Below are 15,315 nucleotides of genomic sequence, written 5' to 3'. Positions count from 1 at the left end.
AACATTCCTCCCCTCATTTCTCACATGGCTCTTCTAGGTATTTCAGATGCTATTATTTTTCAGAAGTATGACATAATTCACAGATAAACTACTCACCCCCCACAAATAACATGGAAAGTTTTCTCACTATGCAACACATTGCAGAGTCATGGAAATGAACCCATGAAAAGTGCCTGAAATCACATAACATAATAATGTTTTAAATTCGATTTTCAACTTTCACTCAGTTTCTTTAGTCCACAGCACGATGTATTTTTTGATCCTGGGCTTGTATAGGTAGCTAGATGCCACAACATAGAGTATGGGACAGAAGTCAAAAAGACTCATCTTACTGAGTTCAAATCCACCCTTAGCATTTACTAGCTGTGTGACCTGGACAAATCATTTAATCTTATTTGCCTAAGTTCCTCATCTGTAAAATGATCCAAGGAAAGAAAGAGCAAAACCACTTCAGTATCTTTGTCAAGAAAACTCCAAATGGGGTTCATGAAGGGTTGGACATGACTGAATTGACAGAATGAGGCAAAATTTTTAAAAAGCATGTAACATTTGAATTGTAGTTCCTTTGTAGTTAGAGCAAGAAGAAAAAGGTAAAATGTCATTAAAATAAAGTATCTTCATCTTAAATTATTTGTCTGTAATGGAGGCAGATAATTTTATCAGCATATTCATTCATGATCCATGTATGGGAGACACCTGAAATGCAGTACCATTTGAAGCCTGCAGGTGAAGGTCATTCCTGAAGGGAATATTTAGAAAGGAAATAACATCTGAATAAACCTCTAAAATGGGTCACAGTGACCCTCCAAAAAGCTGGGCATCCCTTCTCTAAAGGATTTAGAGAAATTGAACAGGTAGAGAATAGGAGAAAAGGGTATTTGGGGAGCAAAAAAGCATGGGACAAGAAGAACTCAGAATATATTTGAGGTGCAAAGAGTTGTTCCAGTTAGCTGGAACCACTGATTGTAGAAGGGAATTATTGAATTATAGAGAATCCCATGACAAAACAGGATTATATTATAGAGATATATGATCATGGATGTAAAAGAAGATGAACCAAATTGCACTTTACACACTATTTAAGAAAATTTGGGTTCATTTTAGATTAGTTTCTATTTCTGAGCATAAATTTTTAGTGCCTGAATAGCTTATAATTACTTTCAAAGTAAAAGACCTTACCATTTATTTACTTCTCATATCCTTTTATATGGACATGGCATCTCTCCTAATAGAATATAAGTTCCTCAAGGGCAGGAACTAATCCAGTTTTAATTTTGTACTCATAACTTTTACTGCTTATTTATAAATCTTACTATCAACATGGTAAGAATGAGGAAATAGAGAGCTCAATAAAGTTAAGTGATTTGCCCAAGATCTCATAGCACCCAAACTCTATGTCTTCTGATGCAAAGTCCAATGTTTTCAATTCAGCAAGGTCTTAGGAAGCACCTATTGTATGTAAGGGTCCATTTATTGATATGATGGACAAGAACAAAACAAGAAGCTTGCATTCGCTCCCAGCAAGGCAGTAAGCTTCATGAAGGCAGATAATCTCTGTATCTCTATAAGCACCTGGCACATTAACTCTGCAAACAAGAGACTCACAATTAGCTGAAGAAATGATACCCTCCAGGAAGCCTGTTATCAAGGTGCTAAAAAGATACAGAAAACTGAAATGATAGTATAGGAGTATCTAAATTTAAATAAATAAATGGGAGACTGCAATTACAGAAAGGACATGTCTCCTAAAAAAAGATTTTGCATAGGATCCTTTTAAAGATTGAATTCTAAGAGTACAGTTAGAATGATTCATTTCATAAGCATTCCATATATATCTAACTTCAAGGTGATGCCTATAGCAACTGCAAAGTCACTATATATAGGAGGTAATGGGACATGGTAGATAAGAGAGTCAAGCAGTGGAGTTGGGTAAAGGTCCACTTTCTCTCTTTGGTGCATACTAGCTATGTGTGACCATAGGCAGATCCTTTCCCATCTGCCTCCCTGACAATATTTTAAGATTACAAATAATAATCAGCTTCCAGTCTTTCACTTTCCTTTCCAGGGTCTCAGTTTATCCAACTGTAGGAGAAGCAGGCTGGATTAGATGGTTTTGGAAGTCCTTTCTAATTCTAGATATTTGATTTGTATCAGTGGAGACAGTATTCACACCAGGAGCTCCCAAGATTAATGAAATTACCAAAGATAAATATAATCACATAAGAGCAGAATTAAGAGAAAGTTCTATGGCCACAAAAGTCAGCCCTTACCACAGCCATCAGGACATAAGAAGCCTAGTTAAAGATGAGGGGTCATATAAGCAGAAAGTAACCCAACTACTACAATAACTCTCCACCCACCATATGTCATATATCATTTGTGTATGAGACACAGTTGTGATTGTTGATAATAATATGCATCAAGAGGCTTACCTCCTGCCATAGTCAGAACTGCATCAAGAGCTGGGAGGACTCGTTTTCCTAACTGGTCTTGGACTCGGCCTCCAAGCAATGGTCCAATATCTGCATTAGAGAAAAGTAAGTTGATGGTTGGCTTCTAAATAAATGAAGAACCTTAAGGATTTTTCTTAGCTAAATGCAGGTATGAGTAATGAATATACTAAGGGTACCTCTTGATACTCACTGAAGTGGAATGACTTCAGGCTTTGGGGTCAAAATTCCAAGGCATGTATCTAAAGCATTTTAATGGTTAGAACTAAGCAAAAAGCCAGTATTTATATAAATTTCAAAAGTAACAATTCTGTTCTTCTAAATTATACAAAGAAAGGGGAAAAATGGGGAGAAGGGGAAAAAAAGACTTAAATAAATCTTCCAGAAGTGGAAACTGCTCATTTAAAATCTGTGACAACCTAAACTTAGCTTGGTCAAAGCTTATTTAGAGATTCCATTAGCAGAATGGGTTTCCCACACAAAAATGTGATGTCTAGAAAATTATAGGAAGTATACGCTTCTAGAAATAAACATATAAAAAGAACTCTAATCTTAAAAATGACAATCTATAAATAATATTAACTTCACATAAGCTTTTTATTTTCTATAGAAAAGTCTAAGTGGCTATCAGTTGCTTATATGTATTTGAAATATAAATATTAGAAAATGCAAATAAAAATAAAAATAAAAAATGCTCCATCTACACCAGGGTCTGGTGCTTAGTAGGCACTTTAGAAATTCTAAAAGATTAAATTTCTTTTTTTTTTTAGGTTTTTGCAAGGCAAATGGGGTTAAGTGGCTTGCCCAAGGCCACATAGCTAGATAATTAATACGTGTCTGATGTCAGATTTGAACTCAGGTACTCCTGACTCTAAGGCCAGTGCTCTATCCACTGTGCCACCTAGCCGCCCCTAAAAGATTAAATTTCTAAAAATATTAGTAAAATACTTGTAATTGTTTCTTCCCTCTTTGTTCTCTCTAAAACTACACTAAACCACAGAGATTGGAGAGTAGTCAGATTTTTAGCTATTGTGCTCCTGCTACATCAAATTAACTGCTAAGTCTGCCACATTTACTACGTAAGATTTGGATTCAATGTCAAGTAGGTGAACAAAGCCCAACTTCCTGAAATGTTTTATTTATTAATGCCATGGATTTTATTGCAATATATTTTTTAAAAGATCATCTCAGGTGGTGGGAAGCAACAAAAATATCAGCAGAGGAAGCTTCTGTCATCTATTCTCTTCTCCGGCAGGAATAATAATGGGAAGAACCAGATGGAATAAGTCTCCTCTGCCTTAGAGTTGCTGAAGTTCTAGAATCGACCAAACTACAACTAAAACATTTGTATCAAGAAATACAGAGCAACTAAAATAGCAAAACTATATTCAAAAGCTTTATAAGAAAACTTTAAAAAATTAGATTTTGATAGTGGCAAAAAATTCTAGTTCTTTTCTATGACTCTGCAACTTAAAATCTGATTCCTGGTACCAGAAGTGATTTTAGAAATGATCTCGTTCAATTGTCTTATAGATAAACAATGATCTATATTCTAAGATGGAGACAGCAAGACCAATGTAAAGAGTTCCTTGAAGTCAGGAAAACTTGGGTTCAAGTCTCATTCCTTGTACAAACTGTTTACAGAATCCTGAAAAAGTTTTGACTATTCAGTTATGCTAGGCACTTCTCTATGCAAAAAACAGGTAGAGATAAGCAATGAGAGAGGGAATTTGGTCATAGGAAGGTTTCTCAATCTAATGAAATCACACTTTACGTGTTTGGTTTTGTTTTAAATATCCTGTCAAAATGAAAAACATAAAACAAACAACAGGGATGACACTTAACATACTGAATAGGTACTATTCTACAACAATCTTGTGGACAAGAATTACACAAGATAGGCAGGTATGTAAGCTGTTTAGGACTGGGTCATTGGAAGAAATACCACCATGAATGAAAACAAGAGGCCCAATGGAATATTGGCTTATGTTGTGTATAGTAACAGTATGGCTTGTGGCTATTGTTTAACTTTCTGTTTTATGGGAGATTTTCAGACTGTTAAAAAAAAAGAAATAAAAAGACAATTTGTAAAACTACTTACTGTCAAGATCTAACAGTGCTCTATTCTTTGGGATACTGAATTGATTCGCTAGGTAACTGATTTGCTGAAAACAAAAATAGAGGAAAAAGATTAAACATTAATCACAACAAATAAATAAAACACAGCCTTTTTTGATTTCCCTAAGGTATTAGAGCACCTCTTCTCCAAACTACCTTATATTCATTTTGCATAACATCTGTTTATAATTGCATATATATACATGTGTGTATATATATATATATATATATATATATATATATATATATATATGTAATATGTCATCTTTTCCATTAGAAGGTAAGCTCAGTGAGGGTAAAAGTTCTTCACTTTTGTCTTTTGCATTCTCAAGCCTTAGAACAGTTTCTCTCATAAATATTTAATAATTGCTAACTGATTGATTCTGTATTCAACCAAACATCTATGCTTTTAGTGAAAGAAAACAATCCATAGTTTTAATTCTGTTTTTTTAAGTGAAAAAATTTCATAAAACATTTCTTATAAATCTTGAAAATGCTTAAAATAGCAAGGTAAGTAGGGAGAAAATCTTGTGGTTCTTATTAACATTTAAGGAAAATGAGACAACAGTATCTAAGAGGTTCTCTTCCAAACAATATCCAGATTCCCTTTTTCTATCAGATGACTTCTAAAAACTCAATGAAATGTTCTTTATTCATTGTCAGTGAACAATAGTCTTAGATGTTTAAGAAATAGCAATCCCAATACACAGAATACACAATATCCTAGGAACCTGAAAAATCTAACAGTGACTCAAATAGTCACCACTCAGTTATCTGTAGGCTCTGCTCCCACTACATACATACTCATCGCTATCACAGCTCATCACTTATAAAGTAATTCATAGTTTACATAGCAGTTATGGGAAGTGCACAGGGTTACCCTAAGTATCAAATTATTTGATCCATCTTAATATTAAATTGTATTTTCCCAGGATAAGACATAAGTCCTCTCGCAGTTTCAAGTTTTTGAGATATTTATTGAAACTTTCATGCATTCATTAATAGCTTAAAGCTGCACTAATATTTCTAGGTCACATGGACTAGATAATAAGCAAACTTTCCTTCACTATTCTGTATCTGAGGTAAAACAACTACTATTATTTGCATTTTGCAAAGGAGCAGATAAGGCCCAGGGAGGTTAAAAAATGTGTCCATAGTCACACAGATGGGTAGCATTAGCATTAAAATGAAGTTTTCTGATTTCAAATCTGGTACTCTTCCCATTAAATCACATCCCCTTATTTAAAAGTCACTACTTTCTCTTGCCAAAAAAGGGTCATAAAATCATAAAACAACAGAATTTCAACATCTTATATGAAGACATTATGTTTTTACCTCTGGAGTATCAGTTAGAAGAGTTTTCAAGTCTTTAAAATTACTATTCAGTAGGGGCTGCATTCCTTGAACTTGAGTCGTAAGGTGCTGGTTTGTAGCAAAAGCACAAAAAACACCAATACTGTGGAGACAAGAAAGGAGAGATGCATCCATGTGACAGGAATCTCTCTGGACAAGAAATGGACAGAACACAGACAACATAGCCTAGCCTCTTTGCAGAGATAAATTCTCCTCGATCTGATAGAAAGTTCTATAAGGTTTCCAAAACAGATTTCACAGCAGTTATACTGATGACCTAGGGCCCAGGGAATAAAATACTCTCCTAAAATACTTATGCCTTTTTGTGCATCTTCATTGGACCAAATGGCCCTTCTTTCCAGGACCATCTCAAGAGCCCACGACCTGCCACAAAACCTTCCCAAGCTGTTCAGTCTCTCCTGGGTACTGGTCTCTCCTGTTCAAATTTCTCATATCACTTTAGCTCTGACCTTTGCATTGCACTATGCAAATTTTGCTCATAAGACATAAGATTCAAAGTGTCAAGGGTCATCAAGTCCAAAAACCATTTTTACTGAAGAAATTGAGATGCATAGAGCCAATGAGCAAATGCTCAGGTCATACAAGTGATGGAGTTGAGATCTCTCTCATTTTTTTTCTTCCTTCTCACCACAGAAACACACCCAGACAATCTACCCAAACAATACATTTTTTCTCTCAAGACTATAAGCTCTTGGGGCGGCTAGGTGGCACAGTGGATAGAGCACCAGCCCTGGAGTCAAGAGTACCTGAGTTCAAATCTGGCCTCAGACACCTAGTTGTGTGGCCTTGTACAAGCCGCTTAACCTCATTGCCTTGCAAAAACTTAAAAAAAAAGACTATAAGCTCTTTTAAACCAGAGGTCTTCCTTCTTCAAGCCTATAGAACTTCACATTAAATAGATGTTAATTAATATGTGTTGAACTGAATTTTATAAATCATTCACATGACATGAAAGTGAATTCTTTTTAAGGTATTTTATTTTTTAAATACTTAAATGTCTTAAAATGACATTTTAAAGTTCAGTATGAATCAGTTCTTAGTAGTTAAATGATTTAAATTTAATTGATCACTGTTTATCATGAAGCAAAAACATGTTATTTAGTGAAATGACAAAGAATCTGGATTCCAATCCTGCCTCTGTCCTTGGAAAGTCACTTAACCTTGAGGTCTCAGTTTCCTCATCTGCAAAAAAAGAGGAGATTGGACTAAATAGTGTCTGAAGTCCCTTGCAATTCTAGATATATGATGCCATGTGCTTGCTAATATTTCAAATATATTTTATAAGAATATCAACCACTTGAGTCATGGGTTCATTTTTATGCCAAAAGTTTATTTAGCCACTAGGTGGAAGTATGGAACTAAATACAATTTCACAAAACTACTAATAGTACATTTTCCCAAAGGTCTCAGTAAGGGAATCCTGCCTGCTGGAATTCAGTTGGAAGGTTTGTTCACCTTTGAGGAGCTCATAAGTTACTAGGGAGAATGTTTTCCAAGTTTCTAATCAGATCTAATCAGATCAGATGTTTCTAAACAGATCTGGCATTTCATTTTTTGGACAAAAGTTACTGCTGAGATTTGTGTTAAGTTGATAGGCAGTTCTCACCTTATACTATGCAAAAGTTAATTGACAAATGATTTGTTTTATTTTTTTAACACTTGAGCTATATCCACCCCACCCCCCATATCACCTAAAACCAAGCTCTTCATGGTGGTAGAATTTCCAGATAAAGCAGGAAAAAAAATCTACTTTATCTATAAAATACTTGAAGCTCAGGGAAAAAAATTTAAAAAAAAAATCACATGGTAACCATAGTTACCAGAACTTCTTATTATTTTTTGACAAGCACTACTTACAATAAGAAAATGCTTTTTCAGATTCTCAGCTTGGGAGACCAAAACTCCAACTTCTCCTTTTTGGGATCTGTGATCTCCTGGTCTGCCAGTGATCAGGGCTTGGAATGGACTTTCTCAGGGTAGGAGGGCAATAATAGCCTTAGGGACTAGACATCCTCCTTTCTATCTTAGAATCTTTTAGATATGAAAAGACTCATAGAGATCTTTTTAGCAAAATTCCTTATTTAATTTAAAAAAGAAAACAAATGGTTCTGTTTTTCTGCATAAGACCTCTGCACAGATTGAAAATGGTAAAGCTAATATATGAACCAAGGTGTTCCTGTTCCAAATACAGTTCTGTTTCAACCTGTATATCTCTGTCTCTTTTTAATTTTTTTTTTTGTTTTTTTTTTTTTTTGCAAGGCAAGGTGTTAGGCGATTTGCCCAAGGTCACACAGCTAGGCAATTATTATGTTTCTGAAGCTGGATTTGAACTCAGGTCCTCCTGACTCCAGGATGGGTGCCCTATCCACTGCACCACCTAGCTGCCCCTCAACCTATATTTCTTTTGATTCAGGCCAATTTCACCGCCAATCACTTCACCACTGACCGACACACTAAGCCTCCTAAAACTGAGAAGTGGAGAGGAATGTGGGAAGAGATACTAGATAAAGTGTTTAGAATAGAGGGGCTGGAGTAAAGCGAATTTCCTGGCTATTCCTGGGTGGTCATTTATATGTAAGTCACAGGCTGCCCTTTTTTTTCCTTTTTCCTCAAGAAATTATTTTAACTCCTTCAACATGAAGACTAGCAATCAATCATAGAACTAAGCTGTTACTTACTGAATGGTAGACAAGGCCAAGTTCTCTCAGGTTCCAAAATGATCTCAATCAAGAAAAACATCAGAGAAATAGATATCAATTTCTAACTGGCACCTTTAATAATTAAGAGTAAATTTTAAGATGTTTTGAAATTTTATATTTGAACCTTGGATGTTAACTTATTTTGGTGCCTACTATACAAAAGATGCTGGAAATTAAAAAGGTCAAATTATATATCCCTGTCTCTCAAATAAACTACAATATAACAAAGGATTTGAGAATAGACACAATAACTGAAATAAATTTCACTGAATGGTGCAGTCAAAATGTAGATACAACCAAATGGAAAATTCAAAGGCAGGAAGTGCCTTATCAACTGAACAAAATAAAACTGTTATTCAAATGGATTTCACTATACTAACCAAACCATAAATTATTTTTTTCATAAAATTAAGGGTTTATAATTTGATATTTTATTTCCATTTTGACATAAGTGCTTTTGTACCACTTCAAATCTGATGTTACTATCAAGAATAACCACTTAATGCTGTTTTGACAGAAAAGGCTGCTCCCCATATTTTTTACCTTTCTGAAATGCAAGCATTTCCTTTTTCAAAGGAAAATTAAAAATATACAGTTAATATTCAAACTTTAACTTGTAAATGTTACATTCATAAAGCATTACTTTTTCTGTGAACAAAGAATAAAGCATTACCAAAGAACAAAAAACAAAGTAAATGTTCTATGATCTACATGAAATTATTATCCAGTAAAAAATTACAGCCAGAAGAAAAATCACAAAAAAAAGATGAAAATCTGCCTAAAACTGTTATTGTTCAGTCATGTCAGTAATTATCCAACTCTTCATGACCCCTTTTGGGGTTTTCTTGACAAAGATACAGGAGGATTGCTATTTCCTTCTCCAGTTCACTTTACAGATGAGGAACCAAGGCCAGAAGAATTAAGCAACTTGTCCAAGGTCACACAGCTAGTAAGTGTCAGAGGCTGAAACTCAGATCTTGGAATTCAGGTCTTCCTAACAACAGGTCTGGCACTCTTGACACTGAATCACTCAACTGCCCATCTACACAACTAACTTTTAATCTGGAGTTGTTTTAAAAACTATTTTGTTAACTTTAATTCTTTTTAATTCCCATCAATTGTATTTTATGCATTTAAAAACATTTTTTCTTAGAAAGAGAATCTTAACAGGGCAGCTAGGAGGTACAGTGGATAGAGAACTGGTCCTGGAGTCAGAAGGACCTGAGTTCCAATCCAAACTTAGACATTTAATAATTACCTAGCTGTATGACCTTGGACAAGTCACTTAACTCCATTGCCTTGCAAAAGCCAACAAAAAGGGGAGGGGTGTATGTCTATGGACCTTACCAGGCTGCCAAGGGGGAGGTGGTGAAAGGAAGCATTCATGATACAAACTAATTCATAGTAAAATAAGCAGAAAATATATACAATGACTAGTGCAACAAAAATAAAAAAAAATGCAGGAAGGAAACTAACCTCAGGAAAATTGTAAGAACTAATTTTGTTCTCAGAGAAGGAAAAAGTAATTAAAAATACCTCCCTCCTCTCAGCAAAATTAAGGGATTACATATGTTGTATATAGTGTCATATATATCTGTTTTTGTTTAACTCGGATTTCCTCATAAGAGTTCAATTTGAGGGAAAGGAGCATTTTGCCTTTCTGTCTAGAAATGCTGTGATGTAAAAAAAACAAAAGGCACCAATGAACCTTTTTTTTGAAGTCAAAATTATTAAAAATTATTCTTAAACCCAACAGGGGGATAGGAACAAGACCCATCATTCCATTAGTACAGAATAATGAAATTGCTTCTATACATGCAACCCAACACCTTCTCTGAAAATAACAGTCTTGGAGCAATAAGGGATTGATTTGCACAGGTTCTCAAGAGTCAAGTAAGAAGGCAGGCCTTGAACATAGGTTTTCTATCTATCCCCTAAAGCACAATGCATCAGTTGACTGTCAGTTTACTCTTGACTTGAAAACTTATCTCACATTGTTTATTCATAAACCACATCTTCCTTTCTCAAAGAACTGAGGAATTAAGATTATTCCCTGTGTTAGAGAGAAGCTCAAGTGAGTGGTTTCCTTCAAAGAAAGGAAAAAACTAGGAAAAACTTGCTTTATAAAGAAAAGCAAAAATGGAAGGTCAGATTTGATTTTCTAGTTGGCCAGAGTTGCTAAGGAATAGAACTTTAAATAAAGGCTTCTTAACAATCTGAGGATTTGAAATGCTGCAATAATAAAAACCCCACATACCTGAGAAAAACGAAAATGATTTTGGATGGCTCGCCTAGTTAAGCAAATATGCAGAAATAAAAATGGAAAACTTGTCTCCTATTTGATCAATGTGTGTGTGTGTGTGTATACTATGACTATAACTTCACAACATTCAATATTAGATATCTCTTTTAGTGTAGAGATAGACATAATTAAACCTTGATATTAATGAATTTAAAGTGTTTATCAAATACATTTAAATCTGTGAACAGTTAGTGCTCTCTCTCTCTCTCTCCCCAGAAGGATTAATCCTTGAAACCACTCACAAAAGCTTTTCAATTTTTAGATTTTTAGAGGTGCTCATTCTCTATCCCTAACTGATTGTGTTCACCAAGCCAGGAATCAAAAATTACATCCTCTCAAGAATAAACTCAAGTTTTCTGAAGGAGAAAAAAAAACAGGATTCAAATTTCACTGATGTTAAAAGTTAGCAAAATTTATTTACTTGACTCAAAATCTGGAAACCTCATCTAGTTGAGTAACTTGGACAAGTCAAGGAAATAGCTGCTATTTCATCAGCTTATAAAAGCTCCATAAAAATGCAGTGATGAAAGTGTAAAGAAACCAGGGATAGGAGAAGAATAAAAGAGAATTTGACATTTTCTAGAATAGAATAAAGAGAGGTGCATCTGTTTAAGTAGTCAAGTAGAGAAGGAAAGATATTCCATCTTTGAGTGATGATCAGATGGATTACATGAACAGATGTTAACCATACCAGTGTGGTGGAATTCTAGCTTACTCCACATCTGCAGATGGAAAAGTGCTCAAACAAAGAAAGGGCAAGATAGAAGATTCTCCAGTGTAAAAAGATTTCTTCCCCAGTACACCAGTGCACATTTTTATAGAAGAAAGGAAAAAAGAAGACAAAAGAAAAATTTACCAGAACATTCACAATGAAATTACCAATGTCTTGCAAATGTAATCTATGGTGAAGGACCCTGCATTTGGATTTGGATTTAATATTCTCTTGTTTAACCAGATAATGGGGTGAACTTTTAAAAAGGAAACTCTGTCATATAAAAAAGTACTGCCACCACTAGGAAATACATCAAGTAAATGAAATACTACTTTGAGTGATATAAATTCAAAATTTTCCTAACTGTATTTTTCTGAGTGTAAAGCTAAATGATTCAGTGGTACAGTGGATAGAACATCAGCCCTGGAGTCAGGAGGACCTAAATTCAAATCTGGCTTCGGACATTTGACACTTACTAGCTGTGTGAGACCTTGGCAAGTCACTTAACCCTGATTGTCTGGCATCCAGGACCATCTCTGGTTATCCTAATTCATATCTGACCACTAGACCCAGATGACTCCGGAGGAGAAAATTAGACTGGTATCTTAGCACAACACCCCTCACTCAAATCAAAGTCTTTTGCTTGTCATGGTATCATCTCTCTGACATCAGAACAAAGGACTAATAGCAATAAGAGTTCACCTAATTAGAAAGGCAGAATTTGGGGGGCTCAAAAAGTCATCAATGATTATGCAGACTGATACTTTTACTTTTATTTTTAAATTTAGATCTGTAGAGAACTCTTGGTATACACCAAGGCCATGATTTGGAGTTTTAGAAAGTTGGAAGGGATACTAAGAGGTTGCCAATGATCACAGCCAGTATTTGTCTAAAGTTAGGACCCAAATCCAGGTTTGCTCGACTTTGGTTTAGCAACTCTCTGCCACATCACATTAGCCCTCATTCTTATTTTAAAGATAAAATAAATTGAATCCCTGTGTGACTGACCCAAACAAATAAGTATTCACATTTTAACACACTATTTGTTTTTACCAGGCACATTTCTCAAAACCACCTAGATCTGGTAGGTAGCACAAATGTTATTACTTCCATTTTACAGATCCAAGATTTTATTTGGGGGGTACTTTAGGGAAGAAGGGAAGGACAGGGTTCTCCAAAAACAGATACATGGCACTTTTACAATTAAGTTGCATTATTAACATTCTTTATCATTACTTTCTTAAGTCTCAATAATCAGTAAAAAGTGCAAACACTCCAAATGAAAATTTAATAACTAATATGAAGTGGCCCTAGTTCACCCCTGGTTGGAAGGGATCTAAGATATCATTCAGCCCAAAGTTCTTGTTTTTAAGGTTGAGGAACCTGAGGCCCCCAAGATGATAAAGGAAGTGATGGGACCACAATTAAATGGCCCATCAGACCTTGAATAGAACCCATGGTTCTGGATTCATGCTATTCAATGAGAAAATTACCAGCTACTGAAATGAGAATGACAATCAAAAGAACCCAATGAAACACAAAATAGGTCTTGCCTATATTTGGGTACGGTAGTAGGGAAGGAAGGACTCTGCATGTACATTGTTCTGTGTTTTAACCAGCTCAAACTATTTTTTACAAGGTTCACTCCCTACTCTGCATGTCTATTTTCCCCTCTCTACAGCACCTGGACAAGTGGGACATCCTTTCTACACATTGCCATCAGTACCTCATTTTTTAGTCCTGCTTCCAAAACCCATAGTGATTAAGCACTAGTCCATAGATACTTGAAGAAATTCTTAAGAGGACCAAGAGGTATTCAAGAGGGAAGAATTTAAATTCTAAAACATATGTCCCATTTGCCTTCCCCCCACCCTACCAACCTTGGGGGAGGGAAGATAAAAAGACCTTAACTGTTAAGATGAATTAATGCTGAGAAAATTCCCTTAAAGGTCAAGCTCATAAAGATGCAATTATAATAATCAGTTCACATTTTCAGAGAGGCTGTGGGGTGTGGAAGAGAGAGCAGTTAAACTGAAAACAAGAATCCTGACTCAAGTACTTACCAGCAGTTATCCAAGCCTGGCCAAATCATTTTAACCAGCTTAGTGTCATGTTACTCACTTATAAAAAAAGAGGATAATTAGCTATAGCATTTAAATCAAAGAAGGGATTGTGAAGATCAAATGAAATAAGGTACATAAAATGCTTTGCAAACTCTAAAATGATACATAAAATGTCATATATAGGAATTATATATATATATATATATATATATATATATTACATGTACCTATATACATTCTTATGTGTAGTATCATCTGATTCTATAGACTAGCCTTACAGTTAAAAAAATAAGAGGTCCAAACTATGTCACTTGTCCAAGGTAGTAAGGAAAAATATAAATGATCAAAGCTAATTCCACCTATACCACATAAACTATCTCTTTTTGCTCTATACTCTGCTTAAATAGTATTATGTATACATATTCATATAAGCATGTTCAATGCATACTTATGCACATGTATAGACACATATAATACATATATATACATATATATATGTTCATGTTTGCACAGTTATAAAGTGTTTTACTATCCATTATCTCAAGAAGAGGCATCTGTGGAGAGACAGAGCTAGTTTCCAATTCTTTGAAGACCTTGGACTCCAGACCAAACTCTAAAATATAATGGCTTGGGCAGCTAGGTAGTAGTGAATAGAGCACCACCATTGGAGTCAGGAGGACCTGAGTTCACATCCAGCCTCAGACACTTAATTCTTGACTACCTGTGTGACCTTGGGCAAGTCACTTAACCCCCATTGCCTTAAATAAATTAAAAAAACATAATGGCTCTAAATCAGGTATATCCAGCCTGTATAGTCTCATTCATTTTTATGCTCATGTGGTGGTGTGCGGTGCATCATACTCATGAATAAGTACTGTATTCTGATTGTGTACTGAGAGCTTTTCTTGGGCTATGCAGAAGACCTATAAAATTGGACACCCCTGCTCTAAAGCCTAGGAACTTCAGAGAAGACTACCAATTTCACTTGGCGGATCTTGATACTGATGAAATCTCAAGTAATTCTTGTCCTATTTTAGGAAATATATTTTAAATAAAAACTTACAGATAAAATTAAGAGCTTATTAATGATTAATATTAATTATTAATAATAAGCTTATTTTTTCTTCAGTTTCTTCAAACATTTTTTTGGTTTTGGAATGACTGAATAATTCTGGATTATAATAATTTCAAATTATTTGTTTTATCCTCCTAAGAAGTCTTTCCATTTAGACTCTCTCCCTTCCAAACTGTCTCCAGGCTATTTTTGCCTAGATATAGACAAGTTATTCCTTGGATCAAAACTCTCCAATGACTCCTTATTAGCCAAATATCAGTTAGAATCATTAGTCTATCTATCTATAACCCCCAGAATATATAGCTGAAAAGATATAGTGGAACTTTCTCTTACATTACTCTCTACTCCATAATCACAGACCTAATCTGGTATTTAAAGATCATCTAATACAATTGGTTCACTTTACAGCTGAGGAAACAGAGGTCCAAAATATACCAATTGCTCAAGATCACAATTAATTTTTAAAAAAAGTACTCCTGGACTCTTCCTCTGAACAGTTCACTGCCTTTATTTGCACCATGC

General features: G+C 34.8%; 1 protein-coding gene across 8 annotated transcripts in view; it reads right to left on the bottom strand.

Moving 5' to 3' along the window:
* Positions 1-15,315, bottom strand: part of PROM1 (prominin 1) — a 160,171-nt gene that overhangs the window by 49,575 nt on the left and 95,281 nt on the right. For all 8 annotated transcript variants that reach the window (XM_074229746.1, XM_074229748.1, XM_074229751.1 and 5 more), the window contains 3 exons: positions 5,904-6,024; positions 4,552-4,615; positions 2,433-2,522 (listed from right to left, as the gene is read on the bottom strand). In XM_074229746.1, coding sequence (XP_074085847.1) covers positions 2,433-2,522; positions 4,552-4,615; positions 5,904-6,024 — 275 coding nt within the window. The remainder of the gene's footprint in view (positions 1-2,432; positions 2,523-4,551; positions 4,616-5,903; positions 6,025-15,315) is intronic.

The sequence above is a fragment of the Macrotis lagotis genome, chromosome 3, assembly GCF_037893015.1.
Source record: "Macrotis lagotis isolate mMagLag1 chromosome 3, bilby.v1.9.chrom.fasta, whole genome shotgun sequence".
NCBI classification, from domain to species: Eukaryota; Metazoa; Chordata; class Mammalia; order Peramelemorphia; family Peramelidae; genus Macrotis; species Macrotis lagotis.
The sequence above is the reverse complement of the archived record's forward strand: the minus strand, read 5'-3'. Positions and strand labels throughout refer to the sequence as shown.